The sequence below is a fragment of the Aricia agestis genome, chromosome 6 (genome assembly GCF_905147365.1).
Source record: "Aricia agestis chromosome 6, ilAriAges1.1, whole genome shotgun sequence".
Classification (NCBI taxonomy): Eukaryota; Metazoa; Arthropoda; class Insecta; order Lepidoptera; family Lycaenidae; genus Aricia; species Aricia agestis.
The window spans coordinates 8,436,200-8,463,530 of NC_056411.1; the positions used below are offsets into that span (position 1 = coordinate 8,436,200).

Genomic DNA, 27,331 nt, shown 5'->3' on the forward strand with positions numbered 1-27,331 from the left:
AAAATAATTTGATATTATGTATTTTATTTTCTATAAAAAAGTCTCAAATATATGACTTTTCTTATGTTTTCTTATCTGTATTTTAGCGCTCCCCTTTGTGCCCCACCCCGCCTCTCAATGTTTTTTTCTGATTTGACGACCTGTCGGATAATGAGAAAAATAATAAAATTTACAGTGGAACTTGTTTACATAATTTAAAATAAAAGCATTCATATAATAAACAATGGATAAATGTGGAATTTGTTTAAAACCAGCTGTTGTAAGTATACTTTATTTATTAGTACCTAAGTAATGTAGTAAAGAAAGGTTCGAGTCGGTCAATACCTATTTTTGTTTTCTTTTCTCGATGAACGTTTTCTAGTCTCAGTAGCTGTATTTGTAGAACGGCATCGTCTTATAAAGTTCATTTATAGTAAATGTGTTAATATTTCAATGCATATTATCGTAGAAATTAAACACATTCTTGCAGCGATCATAAAAAACTTGCATTCGAAACCTGCCCGCGTTATTTTTTTTTATTTCCGCGAACGTCTGTGTTTTTTTACGTCTGGCTGCAATGCCGTATAAAAACACTGTTTTTTTGTAACAGCTGAATAGTAGCTAACTATTTTTTGCCTTATTGTATGTTATTTAAGTACAGATACTTCTATAATAAACGTTACATGAATGTTTTCCTCTAATAATGAAGCATAGTTTAGGAATCTAAAATATCTCTTTACTTTCGATATTGAATGCACGATTATTGAAGATATAAATTGGAACTTAAGTGTTTGGTACTACTTCTGTGTCATAGTGAATATATACATAATTACTTCCTTGTTCTATGTGTAAAATCACATATGGTAGTCTAGGTAACTTTCACATTACTGCTAGAGCTTATTCGGTATCATATCAAGTACACAAAGTTTCATCTAAATCGGGTGGTTTGGCCTGAGAAAGTGACAGACCAACAGACACATGTTCACATTTTCCCTTAATGTTATATCTAAATAAGTGTAGCAGTTTAAGGGTGACGAGGTAACAGACAGACAATTTCATTATTATAATATTAAAGTATTGGTTGAGAAAATATTTTCAATCTTTTAAATATTTTAGCAACTGTTTGAAACTGGTAAAGATGAAATATATGCCTGCTTCAAATGCCAGCCTCTTGTACCAGAAGTTACTATAGGGGACAATGCACCAGAGACATCAGAACAAGGTTCCAACAATGAGGAGGTAAGAAGAGAACACTACTTGCTAACCCCATGTGATTTTTTAAAAATTAATGTCTATCTTGTATTATATTAAATTAAAAATAATATTTTTTCTACCATCTGACTATAATAAATATCACATTATTATGCACTGCTTTCTGAAAATGTACTGCCGGTATATTTATTTATGTTATTATAAAAATTGCAGGAGATTGGTGAAGGTGAATCGGGCCTTAGTTGTGGGCTGTGTCACAAGACTTTCACCAAGAATGCCCAGCTTCAGAATCACTTGAGAAACCACCGTGCTGAGCGACGTTTTGTCTGCACATACTGTAATAAAGGTAAAATAATAGGTAAAGGTGTAGGCCTATATAACCTACTATCTCCTAATTATATTCAATGTTTGTTACAAATAAAAATATGGTATAAGTGCCTCTAACAATATTCAGTTTAATTTTTGTCTACAAATAATTTAAATTCTCCCACTTTCATGTGTATATATCCATGGTAATATTAAGAGATAGTTGATACTGCTATGGTGCTCTATGTTACATTGCATTGTCAGATCAGAAATTCTGCCAAGTAGCTGCCAAGTGTCGATGCTAGTCACCACAATAGAGCAATGTGGAATTTCTCTTTTAAGAATGAATTTTATCTCTAAAACATGTTTTGCAGCATTTTCTCAGTCAAACAACTTGCGGGCCCACCTGCGAATCCACACAAATGAGCGCCCTTACAAATGCCAAGAATGTGGCAAAGCATTCACACAGGTAAATTTAACATAATTTACATGATAAATCACAAGCAGTCAATGTATCTTCTCTTAAATTTATCCATGTAAATAAACTTTTTCTGCCAAAATATTTACAGAATTTTAGCTTAAATTATGAAAGTTTGTACGGGTTTTTAATATCATTATTATTTTTAGGTAACCAACTTGAATAACCATGTGAGATTACACACTGGGGAGAGGCCATTTGTTTGTCCAGAGCCAGGCTGTGATAAGGCGTATGCTCAGGTATATACAAAATAAACCTATTTAATACAAAAAAATAAACTTCTATATCTATACTAATATTATAAAGCGGAAGAGTTTGTTAGTTTGTTTGTTTGTTTAAACGCGCTAATCTCAGGAACTACTGGTCCGATTTGAAAAATTCTTTCAGTGTTCGATAGCCCATTTATGCTAGTGCTATATAAAGTACCTTGTCTGATTATAGTTGTCTGGTCTATTAAAAAAACTGTAGGATAGGACACATAGCTAATTGCAAGTTACCAGAATATTTTTTTTGTAGGTGACAAATTTGAACCAACACCGCAAGCGGCATCTGTCCGGACGGCCGCTGGACTCGTCGTACGACTGCCCGGTGTGCGGCGAACGTTTCGCTCAGCGTAACCATATGTATATGCATAGGTAATACACAAAACATATTATACGACGTGACATTTTAGTGGTTGTTTTCCCGCAGCAGAACGATTTATTTATAGTAGTAAGAGCGCCTGCACGGCTGCAGCGCTGCTGCCGCACTGCTTGCGACGTAATGTGAAGGCACCCTTAGAGAATGCTAATCTCGCGAGATTGGGTCGTCAATTTCAAGATCTCGCGAGATTAGCAGTTTAGTGTTTTTTTTTTTTTTGCAAATAATCACAATATTTGAATAAATTTGAAAAAAATTATTATGAATATTTAGAAGCATCATTTTTAATCGCAGATAGAAATTATGGATCTACATTTTTTATTATATAGCAACAGGATTTCTTGGAATCCATGTTATTATTTCAATAACTTTTTTTATTAATTTGCTTATTATGATATATAAATAATCATTAGCTTAAATAATTATAACCAAAAAAATACTCGAATGCAATCGAAATCAATCACGTTAGCTAGTAACAACTATAGTAAAAAAACAAATGCGCCGTGATGACGCTGCACGCCGGCTCAATTTTCGACCAAACGGAAGCACGAACGAATCTGAGAAACACCTCGTCCGCGACCGAAACGCACCAAACGAAACCGACAGATCGCAACTCCGTGCGTGTCAGTCCGCGCTTCTAATAAGACGTTTATGCTCAAGTGCAATCTCGTCAAACTCGCGAGATCTCGCCTTTTTTTCGTTCGAGATCAATCTCGCTAAAAAGATCTCTTGAGAACAAGATTACATTCCCTAATCTAACTAATAGTAGTTATTAGTTTATTAGTATCGAATCATGCATGTTAATATTTGAAAATAAAAAATATTTTGTATGACGTACTATGGCAACTTTATGCCGATAGGCGTGAGCGGCTATGACGACGCTGCCGAAATTTATTTATGATTTGAATTAAAAAAAACTTCACAAGTCTATTGTACTACTAAGATAGAATCATTTTACTGCGGGAAAACAACCATTAAGATTTCGCGCCGTAGTTTGCCTGCAACTTATCAACATGTTCTTTAAATTTGGTCATTTATCAGTTACTATCCATGTTGGAATTAGTCAATTGTTTGGTACTAGGGGTATATTTGCATGCTATTTAGATTAAGGTCAACACCTATACGCTCATCACTCTGTAATATTATGTAACAAAAGTTACTATTTGTATGTTATTAACACAATTATTGGCACTTGAAAAGTGCATACTACAAAAACTTCTATTACTGGCGTGCATAGTATTTTGTGCAAATAATAGGGTAAATAGCAATAATAATAGCCTAATGAAATTTTTTTCAGACGCGAAGCGCACGGCGACGTCACGGCGAAAAGCGCGTGGCGTGTGGGGCGGTACGAGTGTAAGCTGTGCGCGCTGACGCTGCCCAGCGAGCGGCAGCTGAGGCAGCACCTCGCGCGACACCTGCCCGTCGCGCCCGCCGCAGCCGCGGTCGCGAAACCCGCAGGTATATACTATCTCTTTACTAAGGGCGCCTTCTGGTCTGGTTTATCTGGTCCGCATAGAAGTTGCTCGCATTCGCAAATATTTAAAAGGTCGGCAACGCACCTGCAGCTCTTCTAATATTGCGAGTGTCCATGGGCTACGGTAGTTGCTTTCCATCAGGTGACCTGTTCGCTCGTTTGCCTTGATAAAAAAAATCATAGATGTTTATTCCTATGATTCGGGCAAAACCCGCGAGACTAGGAGTATGTTGTCATCCGCATCTAGACTATATCCGCGTGCGGGTGGCAACACGCATGATAGGAAAAGCTCCTTAAACTCGTTCATCGCGCAGAAGTATAGAAATTATCAAATTTCATCTTAACATCAGAGCATAAGAGCTTTTATAAAATAACATTACAAGGAAGAAAGAAAAAAAGATGGAAATCATAGAGTACTTTTGAAATTCGCTCTGTGTTACTTAGGATACAGTTACCATGATGAAGCTAGGTACAGTCTACTTATCTCATTCCCCTCAACAGAGGAATCGGAGTCGGAGGCGGTGTACACGTGCGTGTTCTCGTCGTGCGGGTCGCGGTTCGACTCGCCGCGCGAGCACACGGAGCACCTGCTGCGCGCGCACCAGCTGCGCGTCCTGTCCGCGCGCGCGACTACGCCCCCGCGACGCGGGCGACCGCCCAAGATGAGCGCCGTGAGTGATTAGACTTTTTTTTCAATGTGTACTGTAGTACTATCAGAAGTTGAGACATAGGCAGATGGCGGACCAACGTAATTTGGTCATGTTATGTCAAACCCAGCCGACAGATCATGATATTAATTTGACATAGCTCGACCAAAAGTGAAAAGACATAGGCGGTCAGTAGGTCCGTCAACTGCCAATGAATAAAGTGTGATGGTACATAGTATATTCCACTTTTTTTTAATAAGTCATAAAATAGGAATTAAATTAGAAGTCATTGATTGGCCGATAATGTTGTGGTCCTGACTTGATTTGATAATGTTTGAAAGTTGAAACATGGTCAAGCGCAGAGGTTCCCAACTCTTTTATTTCGTGCCCCCCCCCCCTCCAAGATACTAATCCATAAAAAATTGCTGTCACAAGTAACAGTCACTGTGCTTTTCTACAAATTATCCAGGGATGGCGAACCAATGGCACGCGACACACAATTAATAAATAAATATACTCGTCAGGATTAAGTACTAAGAAAAATATTATTAATGATGGCACATTTGCGATATCACTTTAGTGATTATTCAGAAAAATGGCACATTTTTAGGTAGGATTCGCCATCCCTGTCCAAAGTGTACTTTTTAAAAAGAGAAACCAAATCTACACAAAAGTTCTTTACTGCTAACGAAATTAATTTACATGGATCCCCCCGCCTTTTGTGGCAGAAAATGGGGGTCCCATTTTCTGTCAGGGCCAAAGTAGACCCCCGTCTTGTCTCACGTGGCCCCTGGACCTGGACCACTTTGGGAATTACTGGTCTTTTTTTTTTATTACTTTCAAGTTCTTGATGTTCTTCACTGATTAATTATATTATTTGTAGGTACATTACAAGGTTCAGATTAACAACGCTAGTCGGCAGCATATTCGTAAAGCATGTTCCTTGTAGCATTTGTAGCTTCTTATATATACTCAACTATAATATTATGCTACTAATCTTTCTTAGTTATTAAAAGTTTTCACACACTTTTTTATATTTTTAATAATATGCATTGTATTGTTTCAGGTTTTAAAAGATCCCCTCGATCTGACTGATCAGAGTGACGAGTATGATGAGGTATGTATTTTTCTCTTTTTACTTCTTAATTAAAGCTGCAGAACTGTTAGAAATTCTTAAATAATTTTTGACCTACTTTCAAAAAGAGTCGAGACTCGAGACAATATGTTTGGCTGTAAGGTTTTTTTTTTCAATGATTACTCAGCCGTTTATTGTGGCTCGATTTCAAAATTCTTTTGAATTTGGTACCATGTTCAGAAACGTGGTGACCTGATGATGACCAATAATATCATATAATAGCTACTTGTTTGTTTCACTTGCAGTGAACGTTTCTACCTTGTTTCTACAGATACGCGATAGAAGCGCGATAGCAATATTTTCTGTCCGTCCCTTTTAAATCATCTTGTCAGTCTGAGACTTTGGACTTTCTAGCTGCTCCCCGACCAGACTATAGCAGCATAGTATAAGCAAATATTTGTTTGCAGGTAAAAATAATCAAGGAGGAACCCCCCCAGTTTGTGTCGAAGTTGAAAGTATCCAGCTTGTTTCAGTGATGAAAATAACATTTTTCGTGCAGATCATGTAAAATGAATTTGGATTATTTTAAATTTAGTTTGAAATGTTCAAACCGACTAACCCCTCTTGCAAATGGAAATATACATTATTCTGACCGTGTCTGCCAATCGTATTTAAGTGCCAGGCAAGGACAAATCATTGTACTATCATGTACTCCACAATTTTTATACTACACACTACTGTACAACTGTACTACACATTTAGTAAGGTAAGGGGGTTTATCATAAATAACTTTTTAAACTGCAATAGTTTACAAGACAACAATTTGAATATTATGTAAGTAGAAAATAAGTGATAATGTAAGTGCAATTTATATTATATTATAGTTAGATGTAAAGAGTACTTTAATAGTATATTTACCTATATGTTACATATTGAGATAATATCACACTAATCAATCGTGTAATATTGTGTCCAAAAGTTTTATAGTTTTATAGAATTAATAGTATTATTTTTATCGACCATAACAATAACGAATTATGTTTTTGTTTATACTTTAAGATCTAAATCATGTTATATAAAAATAGTCGCTAAGAAAATATCTCACGCAATCAATTAGTTAAAAATTAATTAGTTCATAATTTTTTAAATAATGTACAGCAGGAATCAAGTAAGTATAAAAAGTATTGGCGTAGTTTATTGATTATTATGTAATATATTTTATAGGTTTCATTTTATTTGAGATTCTTTTTATTTTATTATTTCTGTTTAAACGGTAAATGGAGTGTTAAATGGTAATTTTATGGCGTATTGCCATCAAAGTATGTCTATAAGTGTTCTATTAATGTATCTAATATATTAATAGCAAGCATTATTTCAGCGTGACTTTTAATGTTTATAGATTCTATAATGATCAATACTTGAAATGGTTCTAGAAGTTAATACCGTGTCATGCTTTTTAAGTGAAACACACTTAAAATCATTAAAATAAATCATGATAATTATGTGAGTTGTAAAGTTAGATGGACAGATAGATGCTAGATAGGCATATTACACAAATTACACGTACTATATTTAGTTTGCTATTACAAATTGTTTTTTGTATTTGATATTCTCTTTCTGCCTATTTCTTTAAATATCTGAGGCGTTAATTAAAGTTTATGAATTACAGAATATTTTTAACGGTTTTAGCAAATCATTTGTAACACATCATTAAAAAACATAATATTTTACTGTATTTAAAAAATTTTAGTTCTCACTTCCCTGTAAAATGACATTGTCAAAAAACCTGATTTTGTCATAAAATTCGTATTTTGCCTATAACAATAAAAAAGAAAGTTTGGGTTGCACCAACTTACTTTAACTTTAACTACAATGCAAAATGTCAAATCTTTGGTTAAAGTTAAAAATGGACGCCATCAAGACGCCATATTTAACCATAACCATAGAGCTCGACAAGGCTTTAAATGCACGTGGCGAAAAAGGAACTAACGCTGTCATCATACAAAAACGCCATTTTTGACAGTTCTCCTTTACCAGCAGCGCCCCCGCCCACGTTCTTATAAAGCCTTGTCGGACCAGCAACATCTGTCAAATTCTGTGGTCAAAGTTAAGGTTAAAGTTAAATTAGCCTTAACTATAACCATAACTTTAACTTTAACCACGCCTCTGGTGCAACCCAATCTTAGTGTTGTGATAATTCGTTTAAATAAATTACGTTTTAGATAATGGTCTTTGATTGGTTTTATAGACTTTAAATATTATCAGCCTATTTTTATATTGTTGGAACGATTTTATGTAATATGATGTTAAGTGTTTGCTTTCGAACACCAATGCTTTTGGCTCACACTATGGCGGTACTGTCAGGCTTCCAAAATTGGTTTTTTTCACGAGCAAGCTACAATAAAAGAAGATATTTTTGATTTTAGAAGGTGAAATGCTTAATTACTACATGTTTTCAATATATTTCGTGGTAGTTTACTGAATCTGTAAAACATTGCCTTGTATAGTTGCATTAAACTATTAACTAGTGTAATATGCGCGATATACTTCAAACCCCTTATAAAAAAACCTGCGCTTATGATATTATAATATCATGTGATTGTCGGTCTTTGTCTTTCGAGTGGTTTTCCCAATGCACGAAACAAAGATAGCATAAAACAAGATAAACTTAAGCGTGGGTGTATTTATAGGGGGAATTTGAACATTTGTCTATGGAAACGCATTCCCACTCTATTAGCGTGTTTACACACGACGCCGCCGCGGTAAAGAACGTGTGAAAAGGGTACAAGAATGAGTATGCAGCGGCGCCGCCGCGGTGGCGGTGCCGCTGCCGCGCTCCACCTGCTTAGACAATTGACAGGGACGACAAATATTGCAACTACCCGCATATGCCAACTGTGCGAGTCACTTGTCAAATATTAAAGTATAAAGCGCACAAAAGGATATTTAAATATTAATTATTAAAACTTGTCCATGAATATAAAATAAAAAACTTGCGGTGTTGCTAAATATTCAAAACAGAGCCAAGGTATCCTGTATTCAATTTATTATGCAGAGTGGCTCTATAGCTCCATAAGGGCCCTATATCGCAAGTTCTTAGGATTCTGTGGTATCTAAATGAACCCTTTTTTATATGACTGGTCAGGGGTTAGAATAAGGTGAAAATGTTCCTATCGGTGTGAGTGTTAGGTAGGCGAGTTGTGTTATGTGTATGTAGCTCCAGAGTACGATAGCCGCTGGTTCGTGTTAAGATTATGAGTACGATGTTGTAATTTAGTATAGCTGACCATTTCAATATAGTGTTGTTAAGCATCAGTTCGGAGATTTTTCTATAAAATACATTTCACTTAATAAAATATACAATATTAAACTTTCGTGGTTTTTTAGTATGAAATCCTGTCAATACTTAATAACAAAGATGGTTCTGATATTTTGAGAAGTTTAAAATACTAGGCATGCCAATAGTATAATTTTCTATGATGTGAGCTCTTTAAGTGCCAATAAAAATAATTGAAATACTTTAATAGCTTATAACATAGTAGAATAAAAGCTAATTACATTGTTTATTATAGGTATACCATGAGTAATCATTTCAAGAATGTAAAGTGCGCCACACAGTCCGTATCACTTAATATCTTCTGAGTTTAGATTAAAATGAACTTTATGTCGCTGTCACAAAGATTCAATTGAAAGTAAAATAACTCCAAACGCTACTGGTGACTGGGACTTGCAGACTTGCAGTAGCCGCTTGCGAAAAATTCCTCAGTTGGATTTCACTTGCCGACGAAACGTAAGTGCATTTGAGTTTAGAAAGGACTGTTGACAAGAAAACTAGTTAAACAATTTTGAACCCTTTCTTAATAAACGAAGATATTACAATCAATTGCGACGATTATAAAACGACGTCACGGTATGTGTATATATGTATGGTTCTCTAGTGTATGACACTGTATGGCAAACGCCGTATCATTACAAATCGTTTTGCAACTTATTTATTTTCTGATTCAAAACCCGTTCACACTCAACCTAAATACCTTCTTTTAGATTTATGTGTTTAATTCAGAAACCTTTGATTTAAATTAAATATTTTAATATTTTTTCTTTTATGAGAACAAATTGCATTGAAAAAAATCTTTATTTACAGCATCTATAAATACATAGTTCATAATGTCGCGGTCGCTGTGACATTCGAATCAACTTTCCCTTATACTGCGAATTGCCATTCACTTAAAATTTGCATTTACTTAGTAGTTTTTTTATAGACTTGGTACTCTACTTGTTTATTTGCTGTTACCTACTCTATAATAAGTATAAAGTCAGTCAGTTTATACGAGAAATGCTCAGTAACTGCACTTTGAACCAAATAGCTATGCCTTGTACTGCATACCTAATTACCTACCACTTTATTTTAGATTTTGTTACTATGACAATTATTATAGGTATGGTCCAAAAGTGGTTTGTCTATTAGTCGTGAATCTAAAATAATTATTATTTACTAGCAAATACTTATCAATCATAGCAGGTAGGTACTATTAGAGAAATTAATTCATGGGCACCTTGGCGGAACTGCGTGTTATATGGTCAGGGCCCCCGTAAAGGCTACTGGCGCCTGTGTGCAAAAAAAGGATTTTGGCGCCCCTAAGATGGCGATTTGGCGCCCCTAGAGGATGGCGCCCGTGTGTATTGCACACATTGCACATATGATAGCGGGGGCCCTGTATATCAAAACTTTGACATACCTATAACTCTACAAATTACTTAACGTCGGTCTGCAAACTGCCTATGAATCAATCTCCATTTTGTCAAATATATAATATTTGTATGTTATATAGAGTCACAAATGGATCGCTGGGTCGGCAAAGTGGCAGTGGTGACTGGCGCCAGCGCGGGCATCGGCGCCAGCACTTGCGTGGCGCTCGCCAACGCTGGACTCACAGTTGTGGGGCTGGCGCGACGGGCGGAGCTTGTTGATGTATGGACACATTAATTCTACAGTCCAAAAAGGTGGCTCGTCAGCCAGAAGAGCGGTAGAGACTGGAGTTGAGTTACGACAAGTTATAGAGCTTTCGAACTTCAAGTGTTACGCAGCTGAAGAGGGAAATTTAACACTGCGCGCGACGTAGAATTTTTCAGAACCTTCAAATTTTGTCAACTCTTTCAAATCCAAATACGAGATTTATACTCGCGCCTCGTGGCTCGGCTCGCGGCGCGTCTCGCAGCTCGCGTAGAAGCGCGACACAGTGTGATAAAAACCTCGATTTTGTTTCACAACGTTTTTCTTTAAAAATACTATAGTTGATAGCTATATAAACATTAGAGTAAAACTCCGAGATCGATATTCTTTGTAGTTATTTTTTTAAAGAGTGTCAAAGTTGGCGTTTTTCCGGGTAAAAAATTTGCATAAAAATTAATAGAAAAAAAACTAATCAAGTAACATTAATTTTGTTTATACCAATTAAACAAGCACTTAATACTTGACTTTTTCTCCGAATTTGGTTAACCTACTGTGATCAAGTAGGCAGATATTTATTTATTTAGTAATTTTAGTTTTTTATTTGTTATTTCGCGATTAGATCGAATTAGAAAAAGTGTTAAGCATGAAATGATAGTGTGAGTAATCCTTTATCAATGTTATCAAAAATCACACTCTAATAACCTCTGTGTCAGAAGTAATATCCAATTCAATTTTTTTTTATAAAAATTCGGATTTTTTTATATCTAGGAATGTCACTAAAGTTTATATTTTATTTTCCCCGACTACATCAGAAGGTGATTACTGATTAGATACTGTTTGAGCATATAAAATCATTAATTTACGTCATATTTTTTCACTTTTTAGATTTTTTATTATTAGACCTACCTAAACGTGATCCTGATATTTTTTGTATAGGATATCGATTGCGAATTTGCGTATCAACCGGATAAATCAAACAAGAGACCTTTAGTGACAACCTTAGGTACAAAAAATCCGAATTTTTATTAAAAAAATTTTAAATACGATATAACTTCTGACAAAGAGGTTATTAGAGTGTGATTTTTGATAACATTGATAAAGGATTACTCACACTATCATTTCATGCTTAAAACTTTTTCTAATTCGATCTAATCGCGAAATTTAAAATAAAAAACTAAAATTACTAAATAAATAAATATCTCCCTACTTGATCACAGTAGGTTAACCAAATTCGGAGAAAAAGTAAAGTGTTAAGTGCTTGTTCAATTGGTATATACAAAATTAATGTTACTTGATTAGTTTTTTTTTAATTAATTTTTATGCAAATTTTTGACCCGGAAAAACGCCAACTTTGACACTCTTTAAAAAAATAACTACAAAGAATATCGATCTCGGAGTTTTACTCTAATGTTTATATAGCTATCAACTATAGTATTTTGAAAGAAAAACGCGGTGAAACAAAATCGAGGTTTTTATCACACTGTGCGCGAGTGTAAACACGCTCGCGTCCCCCTCGAGCTCCTTTGGAAATCGCTCCCGACGCGAGCCGCGCCGCAAGACGAGCCGCGAGCTCGAGTTTACACTCAGGGCTCGCGGCGCTCCTCGCGGCTCGCCTCGTGGCTCGCGTGCGAGTGTAAATCGAGTAAAAAACAAAAAGAATTTTTCAAATCCTTTGAAACGTTACCTACCTAATTTTTTGCAAAGATTACCCAAACTGTAATAATTCTTCCAATGCTTTGGCTTTAGGGCAGCTATTCCTTTGCAAAGAATTGGTAAATTGTAATAAATTGTGACTCTATCTAATAACAAAATTAAAATTCCAGAGACTAAAGGAAAAAATAACTGGGAGTGGAGCGATTCACAGCAAGCGGTGCGACGTGTCAAAGTACGAAGACGTGGTGGGCGCCTTCGCGTGGGTTGAACAGGCGCTTGGAGGGACAGATGTGCTGGTGAACAACGCGGGAGTGCTCATACCGGGACACATCACAGGTACGGACCGCGCTTAACTTATAGTTAAACTAGAGGGGCAGCTCGGGCAGGCGTTCAATGTATACCTATAAAGTTCCATCAGATAATATATTAAATTGATATTATAGGCTTGCTTACGTTAATTGATTGGTTAATGTCGAGCCCATGATAAATTATGATTAACATGATATATTATAGGTACTCGTCCAGATACCGTAGATGGTCGCGATCTGCCTATATGCATCAATTTCGTCGATGGTACAATAGCTACCATTTACCAATAACGTGTTGCCGTCTCAGCACTGAGCTCGATCTACTAGTAATGTGTTCCCGCGCAAGGTCCGAGCGCACCTGCCCCGCTTTAATATTCCTCGCCCCACTTAAGGAGTGAGCACACTGAGACGGGCCGTGCCGGGGCTAGGCGTGCCGGGGCGCATCGCAAAAATCCGCCTCCATACAATTTGTATGGAAGGGGATGCGAATATCGTACACTGTGCCGGGGCGCATCGGGGCGGATTTTTGCTCGGCGGATTTCTGTCAATGCGACACGGCCCGACAATACCCGCTGCGCCCCGGCAAGACCCGCTGCGCCCCGGCAACAGTGTGCTGTAGCAAGCGGCCACCGTAATCCGTCAATGCGTTGCGCACCGACCCGCCCCGGCACAGTGAGCGTTAAAATCCGTCAATGCGATGCTATAGCGCATTTTGCGCTGCGTTGCGCCCCGACCCGCCCCGGCACGCGCCGACAAAGTGTGCGCGAACCTTAAAGAGACATATAAAACGAACACTGCGCCTTACTCTTCCATTTTCATAGCAATAGACATAAAATTGAAGATTAATTATATTTTATATAGTGCGACCTTATGGATTCAGGGGTATTTATTCCCCATTGCATTAAACATAGGCTATATAATTTGTGTAGTGGAGTTTTAGTCATGATTATCTTTTTCACAATATTGCAGATGTTGGAGACAGCAAAATCGACGATGCCAGCATATTATCCGTCATCGACACCAACTTCAAGGGACTGGTGATGTGCACACGCCAAGCTGTAGCGTCAATGAAGATACGAAACTTCGATGGCCACATCATAAACATTAACAGGTAAGCCGTAAGCAGTGCCGTAAATAACCTTTTTTGCGCCCTGTGCGAGCTTATAACTGCACCCTTGTTTTTCAACTGGCTTCCAAAAAGGAGGTTATATGTTTGCCTGTAGATTTTTTTTACTACATTGAAAAACATCTCTGGAGCGCAGCGGGAAGTACTTATCGGGAGCAATTCGAAAGACTAAGAGTCTGCCTGGCCTGGCCATTCTTGCGCCCCCCCAGAGTCTACGCCCTGTGCCTGGGCACCGGTGGCACCGTCCTATTTACGGCACTGGCCGTAAGGGCCTCATATTTACACCTATCGAGTATACTGGCGAGACAGTAGAGAGACAGTTCAAACAGACAATTTCATTGACCGAGAGGATTCTACTCGGTAGGTGTAATAAGGCCCTAAGTAAGGCCTTGCTGGATCTCAAAGATTACTCATGAGTCATGAATGACTTAACCCTCGGTCGGTTACATTGGGCCTTTAAAAGCCCGACGTTTGCGAAAATGAGAAAAAAATCTAATTTAAATTAACTGTAGCAACTCCGTTTTAGATTGTTTCTTAATTTAATTATATTTTGATACAATCGCAACTGATCTGGGCTTGCGTGCATGTCCGGTGTGTTACAGATGTTTATTCGCGGTCGGTCGGTGGGCCTTAAATACCTCAGCGTGACCGACCGCTTTATACATTTTTAATTGTTAACATAGAATGGTTCAATGGTAGAAGTCAAAAATAACTTTTTCAGCACTGCCATTTTTACAGAGGCTACAACTTTACAAGGGTCCCTAAAGTTTTAACACTTGGTTTATTCATCCTGTATAGAGATTAAATATATATAATTGGATCTATCATCTAATAGACGATGCATAGAAGGTTACATAATATTATACCATTATATGACTACTTTCATAACCAATGGCTATGTGAAGGCGTGCTTTCAGCGTTTATATAGCAATTTTGAGCTTCCTGGGAATTCTGAATAGATTTTGTCATCAAGTCGTATTTCGTAACAGCCTGGCAGGCCACTACGTGCCGTTCGACTCGTGTTTCAACGTGTACTCGGGCACGAAGCACGCCGTCACCGCCTTCAGCGCCGCGCTGCTCAACGAGCTCGCCGACTGCCACAGCAGGATCAAGGTCACGGTAGGCACAGCTCTGTATTTATGTATAGGCAATATAGGCCACGGTCTAAGGGCGGCAGCGTCCTAGAATGACGGCAGAGTTCGTACATGGGGTGGCAAAATTAAAGTGGCCTATACTCATAAAAAATATAAATCCAGCCCTGGGTAGGCAGCCCCTTGATATTGGGCTGTTATTTGAATTACGAAGTCGATTAAATGTTACTTACAACTACAACACTTCAATAGCTTAAGGCTGCTTTTCCAGCGGAGCTGAGCTCAGATGCGTTGCGAGGAATGTGCTTATTTTTCGCCACTAGAATTGTCATAAGTCAGGTAAATTAAGCGATTCCAATGGTTCTTAACACACATTCCTCGCAATGCAGTTTAGCTCAGCTCCGGTGAAGACGTACCCTTTAAATAATTATAGCTGGTCCGACACAGCATTTATTATTAAGTTTGTTACGTAGTGAAAATATTATGTTGTAAGTATGTAGAGCGTCATGTTAAGTTGTTTTGTTATTCTTTTATTTGGTTATAAGCTCTGGCTGTGTTTTGTCCCTAGTTTTTAATTTTTATTTTAAGTAAAAACCTAGTATCCTTAAAATATACTTACGCAAATGCGGCTTCCCTGCCCCCATAGACAAGTGGCAAAACGCTTACGCTAACGTTAACGCTAACGCTACAAAATGTATGGATTTGACATTAGTATTCGCTAGCGAAGCGATGACTTATGTCAAATCGCATACATTTTGTAGCGCTAGCGTTAGCGTTAGCGTTAGCGCTTTGCCACTTGTCTACAGGCACTGGAGCTATAAACAATTTCGTGCACTAACATTACATGTCTTAAAAGTGCTTTAGTCAATAGCAAGTGTTTACAATGTCACGTCAAGCAATAGCCAAATGCACGCCATCTCTGTTTCCCAGAGCATCTCCCCAGGCAAGGTCCGCACCAGCATGTCGAGGGATACAGAGCGAGGCCTGGAGCCGGCAGACATAGCTGACTGTATCGTCTACGCGCTGTCCACTCCACCTAATGTCAATGTTAGTATTGTTTATATTAATGTTGTTTTATAGAAATGACAGACATGAGACAATAATCAGGACGAGCAAAGCGAGCCCTAGTATATCCCACAACCTGTACATTTTGTGGTACACTTTACGGAAGAACTATCACGCCTATTGACAGGACCCGATCTAGACATTTAGCCGCTCCGGGCAAAGATCATTTTCGCCGCCCGTTACATACAGGAAACATATTTGTTGGCGGAAAATGGGAGGAATATTTAAGTAAAATACTCAAATACTTCCACTGCCAAACTGAAGGTAGGTCAGCTGGTAAAATTCTCAAACTTAAGTGGTGGATGGCTAGGTTGGAAGATAGGAATAAGTCAATTTTGCCGCCCCTCATTTTTGCCGCTCTGGGCAAATGCCCGGCTCGCCCCCCCCTTAGATTGGGCCCTGCCTATTGATTTCTGCTTTAACAAAGCAATTTTTATCTAAATGTATATGTTACATACAAAGCTCGGCTTTTAGCTAGTAATATTATTATATTAATACGTATATTATTTGTTTTTTATACTTAATATTTCCTTTTTTTCTGAATAGTAGGTACTATTACTTTTTATAATTAAAATATACTTTTGTGTTTCAGATTTACGAACTAGGAGTCTGTTCTGTTGCTGAAAAGAAGTTATGAGGTGAAGTAAGTTTTTTTAAAACAATTCCAGATATCGCGAATCACACGTTTAATTTCCTATTAACTTTTATAATTATTTGAGAAATATATTCCATTATTATTTTTGAATTTCAATTTTTTATCCAATACTTATCAATTATCATGAATCACTAGGGAGACTTGCAAGGATACTTATAACGACGACCAGCGTTGCATAAAGATCTTACATGTGGCACTGTCGTCCACGTTCATCCTGAGATTTCTCTGGTACTCGACTGAGGGTTTTTTTTAAATAAACTAAGGGGCAAAAGAGCAAACGGGTAACCTGATGGAAAACAACTACAGTCCACCATGGACACTCGCAACATTAGAAAGCTGCAGGTGCCGGCCTTTTAAGAGGGAATACGCTATCTTCTTGAAAGTTGTTATGTCGTATTGGTTCGGAAATACTGCTGGTGACAGTTCGTTCCAGATGTCCTAGGTATAGACATTAGCTCCCTATAAATATTTTATAAGGATTTAACCATAAAATTTATTATTGATAATACGTTACGAGTACGTCACGATTAACAACCTGTAAATATGGGTTATTTTTGAATCCTTAGGCTTAACGCCTCTAGTACACCGACGCTGCGAACTACGAAACAGCAGCAAAATTTACTGTCTCACCCGCCACACGACAATGGCTTATATTGCATCTCGCTCTATTCTTGTTTCGCAGATTCTTCGCGTTAGTTTCACAGTTCGCAGCATCGGTGTACTAGAGGCGTATATAGATGAAAAAAAAAGTAAAAACAAATAATTTATTATCTACAATGGCACTATCCCATGCTGGAGGCCTGTGACGAAGACAGGCCGAGCACGGAGGTGGCGAACTGGAACAGCGCGCGCAGGACGTCCAACTTGAGCGTCCACAGCGGCGACGACCCCTCCGCCGGCTGTTGGCTGCCCTAGAATATAAACCACAAAATCCATATTAATTTTATAAATGCGAAAATGTGTCTGTCTGTCCGTCTGTCTGTCTGTCTGTCTGTTAGCTCTTCACGCCCAAGCCGCTGAACCGATTTTGCTGAAATTTGGCATGGAGATACTTTGAGACCCGGGAAAGGACATAGGATACTTTTTATCCCGAAAAATGTACGGTTCCCGCGCGATAAACAAATTTTGGCGCAACAAAGTTGCGGGCATCATCTAGTAGACAATAATTTTACGCATTATCGTTTATTGTATTGATTTATTAGAATGACATGCAAACTACGTGCTGTACATTGATTGACAAGTTCTTTAATTATTCGTCATGCAATATGTGCATTACATGCACGCATGATCGTTTCGCGATCGGCATGTAATGCAACAATTAAAACTGTCACGTAGATGCATGTCATGCTGAATTACCGTCTAGGAAGTGCTTAAAAGCTGATTATAATCCAAGGCTTTATAATATTACCGGGCCCGACGGAACTGGTCCTGTCTTAAATATGAAGATAAAATCGTCAAGAGCGGTAAGGTACACGATCTAATTGTCCACGTAATATATATTTCTTAATTAAATACAACGAAAAAAATAATTATCTAAATCGGTTCAGCTATTCTCAAGATTAGCACTTAGCAACACAATATTATTCAGTTGTTCATTTTCATGTTATGGTAGTGGCATAAACATCCGTTTTAGTTGATTAATATGGTACTAGAAGACGCTAGCAACTCCGTTGCGCCGAAATTCTCATTTATAATATTTAGTAAGGATACTTTCCAATCGAATTAACTTCACTCTTCTAATACTGTAGTGTCTATTACCTTGCTGCCTGCTAACTATAATAATATTGTATCCTGTAAGATTGTACTCTGCTAAAAAGTATGTAAATTCATTATATTTTATTAAAGTCTTATCATTAGTCATTACTCATTACAAATACTGGATGCTTAATTATAATATTATTAAAGTCTTCATTTCGTATGTTTATCTCCACGGGTGTGGGCCAGAGCTGCCCTTGGACATGTCTCCAGACAGACCCATCAGGAAACTGAGCAGGAATCCTGCGGAGTCTTTCATAGCTTCCCCGTTCTCTTCCGAACTTGCATCGGGGTCTCCCCCCTGAAATGTAAAAAAATAATAATACGTACCTTCAGAGTAGGTATAACTTTGGTCCTACCTAAAACACACAAAACTTCATATTGTATCATGCTTATGACATTTTGTGATACCCTCGTGATTTGGACTCTAGATGTCTAGCAATAAGCATAGGTATTTTAATACATACAATAAAATATATAGCTTTAAAGCAGTCGCCTGAAGTTATAATTAGAAGTAACAATTACAAGCCTATAATATACTTAATTAGGTTCTATTTTAAAAATATGTTGCATACCGCACTAGTTCCTTTTACTAGTTTTGATAAGAATTTTCCGAAGAAAGCGCCATTGTTTTTCTGAAAAGTTGTAAAATTTGTTTAAAACGACACGAACTTAAAAGTCTAATCCGTCTCTACATTTGAAGTGCTTATAGATATTAGTACGTTGACCTATCACTACTTGTTCGTTTCACACTTGCGAAAGAAAGAGGTAGATAGTAATGGGTCAATGTACTACGAGCCCAAGCTACTAGGACTTACAGCGCCTCCTCCTGTGATGGTGTCCAAGGACGTCAAAAGGTAACTTGCAATGACTGTGCCAGGGTTCTCTTCGCCCTCAGACTAAAAAAAACAAATAAGAAGATTAAATAGATCAATCGTATTATATTCTTTAGTCATATTGTTCTCGAAGTTTTTGTACAAACCAATAATCCCACGAATAGACCTATGCCCGAGGCGATTAGACTGTTCAGATCGATGCCATCTCCCTGAAATTACATAAAAATGACAGTGTGAAACAAACGGTATAACCGTATGAGATATTTAAAACATTATTATTTCGTAAGTTCTATAACTATAAATACTCACACTGAGGTTAGCAATAATTCCACTCACAGTGGCCAGCAGTGATCCCAAATCAGACTGACCATCCTCCTGAAATAACATTTGTTATTCAGTAACAATTAATAAAACCGAAATTGACTTAAATATAAGACCGTTATTAACAAGTTGTAATCTTATATTAAATGAGTCTATACTCGTAGTAAGAGTACTTTTCGAAAAGTTTATATTTTGTACGAGTAGCTAAGCTAAATACAATATTCTACTGTCATAATACTTACACCACCACTAAGTCCAGCTAGGAGTCCTAATATACCGCCGCCTTGACCGTCGCCCCCACCTGGGGGCTCGTCAGAATCATAATCAGAATCATCTTCAATATCATTGCCATTTGAATCGGAATTTTCTGTCGAAGCGTCCTTATTCTCTATGCTCTCTTCCGCAGCATTATCCTCATCGCTCTGCTCAGAATTGCTGTTCTCAGAATTATTGTTCTCAGAGTTACTGCTGTTAGATTCACTGTCTTTTTCCTGTTTCTGAAGAAACGGTGGCGTCAGCACATCGATAGAGTTAAAGTCCACGTCATTCGGTAGACTCCTCTTTATAATTACTTTCGGTTTGTTCAGCAAAATAGCGAGTTCTATTAACTTCTTTAGGATTTTCTAAAACAGAAATCGAAAGTTAGTTGTCTCATTAGACGTTGCAATAGTGATGAGAAGCAATGTTTCATTTTGCTAAAATAAAGTGGTACTTGCCTTTACGCCGATGTGCTAGTGGGTGCAGAATTACTCAAAGTAGTGTGTTTCACTCAAAGTACAACCAGAATAACTCAAACGTAAAGAAAAAAAAACGGTGCGTCATTAAAATAGCCCTATTGATGTAGAGCAAAATGTGTTTGGTTTTAAATTTTTTAGTGCTTTAAAAAAACGTGCGTAGTTATTTTTTTTTACCGGTGAATCCAGGAAGAGTGCGTCAAAAGTTCTAACCACACCGTTGCAGTAAACACAAACATGTTCGTTTTGTACTTACGCTGCTGCTGCTCGAAGCTGCAGGCAGTAAGCTGGTCGCGATGTTCAACAAACTGAATAGGTTGCTGCCTCCACCGCCGCCGCCGCTGGCTGACTCGGGCTCGTCGAAGTCGTCATCCATCTCGTCGTCATCATTGGTTATTTGGTTTGTAGAGTTATCGCTCTTCTGGTACAAAACGATAAGTGATAACATTTCGTTGGATTGAGATGGGAAACCTACACCAATTATTGCATTTTCATACTATATTAAAATATGTAACATAATAATTAACTAAGTAATAATAATTTTCTATAATGTTTTAGAATGCACCTATTACACTATCGTCATCACCCTAAGGTTGGCTGGTAGAGAATGCCACAAGGCAATAGCCCGCCTATATACTTAACTAATAATTATGCGATTCGATACTCGTCCGCCCATTAGGTAATGCTATCACTAACCAGTAAGTTCTCTCCATAGAGAAATATACATACACTGGAGTTCTCTCTTTTCAACAAAATAAAACATTAATAATTCGTATACGTTATCAAACTAATACTACTAGCTATTTGACCGAGCTTTGCTCGGTATTCGATAAAACACGAATAAAATTATTCATAGCTAGATCGATTTATCGCCCCCGAAACCCCTGAATACTAAATTTCATGAAAATCGTTGGAGCCGATTCCGAGATTCCAATTATAGATATACATATATACAAGAATTGCTTGTTTAAAGATATAAGATAAAATGTAATACAAATAGTATAGTTAGTACTGTCTACTATAATATTTTATAATTATTGAGTATAGCTGTTGTCTTGTAAGTGTGTGTAGTTTTGTGTGACGCTAAGCAATCATTATTTTCTAATGTACCTACTTTAGGGTTACTTAATATTATACGTAGGTAATTAATGTATCAAAGTATAACCAGGAAGTTGAACGCCTAATTACAAGTAAACCTTTTTGATTACCTCGGAATATGTTAGAACGAGTATTCGGTATAAAGGACACCTTTCACGCCTGCCTTGACCAGAGCAGAACTCGACCAGTTATAAAATTATTTCTTACTATTTTATGTTGAAGGCGAGATTTTAAATGATAAATGCGAGTAAGTACTTATTAAAAAAATACAGATTCCTCAAAAACTCTACTATCTTGATAGTAGAGTTTTTGAGGAATCTATATTATCAACTTATGATTAAAATTTTATTTTATGTCAGTTAATATGAGTTTTACACGACATAGGTACTATGATGATGATATTGATAAGAAGTAGTTGTATGGTAGTTGTAGTGGTGAAAAGAAGCCTAATAAAATAAAATAACGTATAGTCGGACATACAGCAGACAATAATTTTATCGGTTTTTAAATTTAATCGTAGTAAATTACTTTCATTTTCAAAAGTTAAATTAAAAAGTTATTGTTTGAAAATTATAAACAACCAATTTATTTTATTCCTCTGTTTATAATCCAAACTATAGATGGATGGTAACTTAATGGTTTTCAAATAAAATTGATATAAAAAAAAACAAATTCTACTTTCAAACGAGTCCTAAGTTTAATCTAGAACTCTTGACTAAGCTCTACGCCGCGCGCCCACGTTAATTGGGCTTTTGCCCATACAAAAGACTTAAACGATTTTTGGCGTACTTTGATTTTTGTCCAGATTTATACAAAATCTAACTTTATTATCTAATATTAGCTATAGTATACAAAAATTACTCACGACTCATTAATATCATAATATAACTAAGCAACTTTTGTAGAAAAATTAATTTCTATGATTACAAGATATGTTTGTTTTTCAAAATTTCTTTTGTTCAAAAATCTAAGTTCACAGTTTGGTATTAAGATTTGAGCCCAAAAATAAAGCTAGAAAACTTACCTCATCATCCACCGACTGTCGTCTCAGCCGCGGCAGAGTGGCGGGAACACAAAACGCGTTGGCCAGCAGACACAACGCCAGAACACAACTGAACCACCTTCTTTGACACATTTTGAACAAATAAAACCCTAAGAATATAGAACTCAAGACGAAGAATAATTGGTATGCTAACGACGGCAATTACATTAATAGGTAATTAGTAAAATGTGTAAAATTAACGCGAGCATGTTGCATAACTGGAGTTGTCGCGGTCGGGGCAGCTAGTACTGAGTCCCGCTGACAGCATGGAATATCTTATACGCAGACAGTCGAATGTACAGGGTGATTGGAAATGTTTTCACGCAAAATTATGAGGTTTCAGTAGAGATGATGATAAAAGGTAGACTCTATGCATTGCAAGTATACTCTGTAAAGCCTACCTATTGGTCTACTAATCTAGATATTTTGGATATTTATGATTTAAATTTTTCAATTAAGCGTTGTTTAGGTAATGTACCAATACCTATAGATAATATAATACCTCATAACTGTATGTAATTATTTTACAGGAGAAAGAAAAATAACTATTAACTTTGTAGGTTCTTTTTACAGAATTTTCTTATAATTTCTAGTAAAATTATCACAAAAATACTTATTATAATTGTGATTAATAATATCACGTATTTGACAAGAGTAAAACCGTCAATTAAGAGATATTGATCTTGAAGTCGATTTCTTAAAAAATGTTAGAAGGTATAAGGTATTTGTACTTCAAAGACGATAGGTACATACCTAACTATTTAAAGTAAATCTCGTTTTATTATTACCTTGGTAACTTTTGTATAACTAGGAGCTTGCGCTCATAATAAGTGTAGGAGATTCGGAGGTCAGCTTTTTAGAAAGGTACCTTTATTTAAAACATATAATAAATATAAATATTTTCTATGCACCTGTATGCATAGTTTAATTTTCATAATCTTCATTTCTCCTCAACAATGTTATTAATAATATCAATCAAAATATTAACATATGCGCAAAAGTAATCACTCTGTATAGGAGGCGTGGTGGTAGCTGAAGGTTCCGGAATAACGACAGTGCGGAGGTTACGGTTGCGCCACTACGCCACAGGTTGCCACACGTGCTATATCCGCCACTGTAGGATGGTCGCCCATTAGGACTTCCCGTAACACCCCCTATTTGTTCACTCGTAGGAAGAAGTTGACGTCCGATCTTACTGAATAATGATGTTTAGGGGAAATACTAATAGACAATGGCTAATGTAGTTATTTTGACATCTAATACCTAATACCTACAACGCCAGTTACGAGTCTATAATATAGTATGCATGGGCGTACAGAGGGGGGGGGGAGCTTACTAAGTAGGTATATTATCTAGTACTTTCATCTATAAGAATAACGAATTATTATTAATTTAAATATTATTAATTTTTAATTCTTTATAAACACCTAGTTTATAAAAAATCTGATTTGCCCCCCCCCTGGCCCAGAATCTGCGTAGTTTGCCCCCCCCTGGCCCAGAACCTGGGTAATTTGCCCCCTCCTGGCCCAGAACCTGGGTTCGCCCATGATAGTATGCGTAGGACAGCATGGCCCTCTCCGAATCAACAGCCAAGTTCTAAACTACTGCAACAAGCGCCAGATACTGGCTACTCATGCTGGACTGGCTTGAAATAGTTACAGTGGACCTATGATGTAAATATATGCTGGTTCATAACATGATAAGTCTAGTATTAATGGATGCACTTGTGCCTCAACTGTATTAAGTCAGCACTTAAGAAAAAAAACATTCTTAATATTAAATTAATAATATTACATTCTTAATATCAGATTTTGCCAGTGGTGGTGTTATAGGGATGATGACAAGGTCAAAGATTAGCGAATTTTGTTAATAAAATAACGAAATCACGGTGAAAAATAAGTGTTCCCAAAATTTCAGCTCGATAGCATTTTTTTTTTCGCCTTCAAAGTTGGATAATCAAGTCGATTTTTTTTTTCAATTAAATTTCTTAATATTTGTATACCATTCGATAACTTATGCAATTAAAAGCAACTTATGTTATGAAACCACTTTCATAAACGCAATATTTAATATACCTGTCGAACAAAGTTCTCTCCCGATGCGTACAAACTACGAAAGAGTGACGTCAGTCTTTCGTAGCACTTTGTGTGGAGCGTTTCGGGCAGGTCTATTTTATGAGATGTTTGAATTGTCATATCTTGGTGAAATTTTTAAGCTATCAGAGTCATTCTTTCAGCGATGTTTCTATTTTTTAAAGGGTCTTTCAATTACCAATAAGAAAAAAAAATTAGTCATCAAGCCTAATAAGTATTTTAAATGCAATACTAATTGAATGAATCATGATATATGTACTCATTAACATTTTTCTATATAAACTGCTATTCTTAACGTTCTCTTACAAAATATGTTTTTTTTTTATTATACAATAACTTTATTAAACTTGTTAAGTTTTGTTCAAATTAGTTACTTTGGAATGTTGAGTTAACAACATTTTTATAAACCAAGTATATTTTTAGGGTTCCGTAGCCAAATGGCAAAAAAACGAAACCCTTATTGATTCGTCATGTCTGTCTGTCTGTCTGTCCGTCCGTATGTCACAGCCACTTTTCTCCGAAACTACAATAGATTTACTTTTGAAACTTGGTAAGTTGATATAATATGGTAAGCTGATATAATATGGTCACAGCACACTCATCAACTCGGAAAGGGATCGTCACCGTATCGCCTTCGTCTCGCCGTCAACCAGGCCACCAGTCAACCTATTACGTATGCACGTATTAACAAAGCGTATCAGTAGCGCCTGTACGTCAACACGGCTACGGTTAGGCGACCGCGACGCCTCGCTTACGGCTCGCCGACCGCTGTCCCCTAGAGGCAAGGCGATTACGTTACGGTTCCGCTTAGTGTGCGTTGCAACTTAGGGAGTTTCATACAAACAATATTGAACGGCTCGAGGTGATACGGTCCCGATCCCTTTCCGAGTTGATATGTGTGCTGTGAACCGCATTAAGATTTTGCTACAAAAAAGGGAAAAATTATTAATTTTTTTAATTTATAGGTACTTGAACTGAAACAAAAAAATATATTTTTCATCTAACCTATGCGTGTGGGGTTTCTATGGATAGGTCTTCAAAAATTATATAGAGGTTTCTAATATAATTTTTTTTAACCTGAATAGTTTGCGAGAGAGACTTCCGAAGTGGTAAAATGTGTGGTTTGAACGAGATCTAACAAGTAGTTTTTTTTAAACGTCATAAATGGTAAACCTCAATTTAACTTTCATTAAATCAACTGAAATATAAAAATAAATCAAAAACCTTTTAATTTCATAGAAATAAACCTGCTGCGGAACCCTTCATGGGCGAGTCCAACTCGCACTTGGCCGGTTTTTTTAGATTACAAATATTATCTGAAAGTTAAAAACTACTGAATAATAATAACACAGTTACACATTAAATCATTTTTGTTTCTTTGCTCATTCATGGTTAGGTTAGAAAGAAATAAGTATACTCGTAAAATGTTTGAAGAAAAGAATTTATTTTGTAAATTGTCTTGCAATTAATATTTTTATGTTGCGTACTTTTATATAAAATTTTAACAATTTACTTAAAAATATATAACCGAATTAAAATACAATAAGATACTAAAAAGGCGTTAATATAATAATTATTACTATTAGTAGCGGCCCCAAACAGAGATATTGAATGCTTATTTAACGTTATTTTTAACCGACTTCCAAAAAACGAGGACGTTATATGTTCGGCTGTGGATATATTTTTTTTTTAATGAAGAGTTTTAGCATTTTATTTCCGTTAAAATCTTCATTAAATTAAAGTTGAGTAATAAAACTCTCTGAGTGCGGACGTAAGCATACGATTACAAAGCTATCAACAACTAACAAGACGTAAACAATTAACAGTAAAAAAACTTTGCTGTTGTATGCTCCATTTTAGCAAACATCCCTTGCTTATAACAGAGAACTCTAAGGGTCAATTTATACTAGCGCAGAGTCGAAGCGCATCGAAGCGAATTATTAAAAGTGAACATAACAAATTCAACCTTAACTCCAAAGCGTTAACGCACTTTATTACTTCTGAGAATTTAAAAAGGCGCGCATATCCGCGAGAATTCGCGTCGATATGCCCGATCAACGCTGATTGGCCTCGCAGAAGTAATGTATGCGTTACGCTCTGGAGTTAAGGTTGAATTTTCTGTGTTCAGTTTTTGGGAATTCGCTTCGCTTCGTTTCGACTCTGCTCTATTATAAATTGACCCTAAAGGTGGCTTTTCGTTTTTTGCCGCAAGCAACCGCGACTAACAAAAATTCAAATAAAATGCAACTTTATGACCGGGCTATAAGTTTCATTCTTCTACCTTTCTTTATTCTTTGGACAAAAACCTCTTCACTACCCATAACACTGGAAGTCTCTTAATATACAAAGACAGCGAATTTGTTTCAGTGTGTAAATAGTTTTATTGGGGTCGCCGCACGTCTACAATGTTACATATTATTATAATTAATACATAATATTATATAAAATACGAGGGCCACCGGCATATAAAATGTATGAAAACCATTACATAGGAAATACGCCTGTGGCGGCGTTTTGGGATAGTGGCCGGTGGCCCGTGTGAGTTGACCCTAAGTAAGACTTTAGACTACGATACCGTATACCATATGGCGGCTCTCGACATAGGCGAACGCGTTGGCCAACGCGTCTGCAGACGCGTTGGCCCAATGTGTAGAACGGGCGTTCGCGCGTTGGCCAACGTCTAAATACCTACGGCCAACGCGCGAACGCCCGTTCTACACATTGGGCCAGCGCGTCTGCCAACGCGTCGGCCAACGCGTTCGCCTATGTGGAGTGCCGGCATTACAC

General features: G+C 36.9%; 3 protein-coding genes across 4 annotated transcripts; 2 read left to right on the forward strand and 1 right to left on the reverse strand.

Moving 5' to 3' along the window:
- The first annotated feature begins 108 nt into the window (after nt 1-108).
- On the forward strand, nt 109-6,783 carry LOC121727755 (gastrula zinc finger protein XlCGF8.2DB-like). Its single transcript, XM_042115740.1, has 10 exons — nt 109-259; nt 1,096-1,218; nt 1,405-1,537; nt 1,872-1,966; nt 2,125-2,214; nt 2,492-2,610; nt 3,912-4,075; nt 4,593-4,762; nt 5,805-5,855; nt 6,281-6,783. Exons 1-10 carry the CDS (start codon nt 224-226, stop codon nt 6,347-6,349), a joined length of 1,050 nt encoding a protein of 349 aa, XP_041971674.1. The 5' UTR covers nt 109-223; the 3' UTR covers nt 6,350-6,783.
- A 2,753-nt stretch (nt 6,784-9,536) lies between these two features.
- On the forward strand, nt 9,537-16,755 carry LOC121727786 (farnesol dehydrogenase-like). Of its 2 annotated transcripts, none has more exons than XM_042115779.1 (7): nt 9,537-9,603; nt 10,646-10,785; nt 12,591-12,756; nt 13,698-13,839; nt 14,844-14,973; nt 15,876-15,992; nt 16,603-16,755. In XM_042115779.1, the coding sequence occupies exons 2-7, from the start codon at nt 10,654-10,656 to the stop codon at nt 16,645-16,647; spliced, it is 732 nt and encodes a 243-aa protein (XP_041971713.1). In that variant the 5' UTR covers nt 9,537-9,603; nt 10,646-10,653; the 3' UTR covers nt 16,648-16,755. The 2 variants fall into 2 exon arrangements, with proteins under 2 accessions (XP_041971713.1, XP_041971714.1); XM_042115780.1 differs by lacking the exon at nt 9,537-9,603 and adding an exon at nt 9,641-9,723.
- A 692-nt stretch (nt 16,756-17,447) lies between these two features.
- Nucleotides 17,448-22,673, reverse strand: LOC121728125. The gene is made up of 9 exons (XM_042116235.1): nt 22,434-22,673; nt 20,568-20,732; nt 19,820-20,200; nt 19,566-19,631; nt 19,403-19,465; nt 19,239-19,319; nt 18,996-19,055; nt 18,593-18,721; nt 17,448-17,576 (listed from the first exon to the last, which is right to left on the reverse strand). The coding sequence occupies exons 1-9, from the start codon at nt 22,542-22,544 to the stop codon at nt 17,448-17,450; spliced, it is 1,185 nt and encodes a 394-aa protein (XP_041972169.1). The 5' UTR covers nt 22,545-22,673.
- Between the last annotated feature and the right edge of the window lie 4,658 nt (nt 22,674-27,331).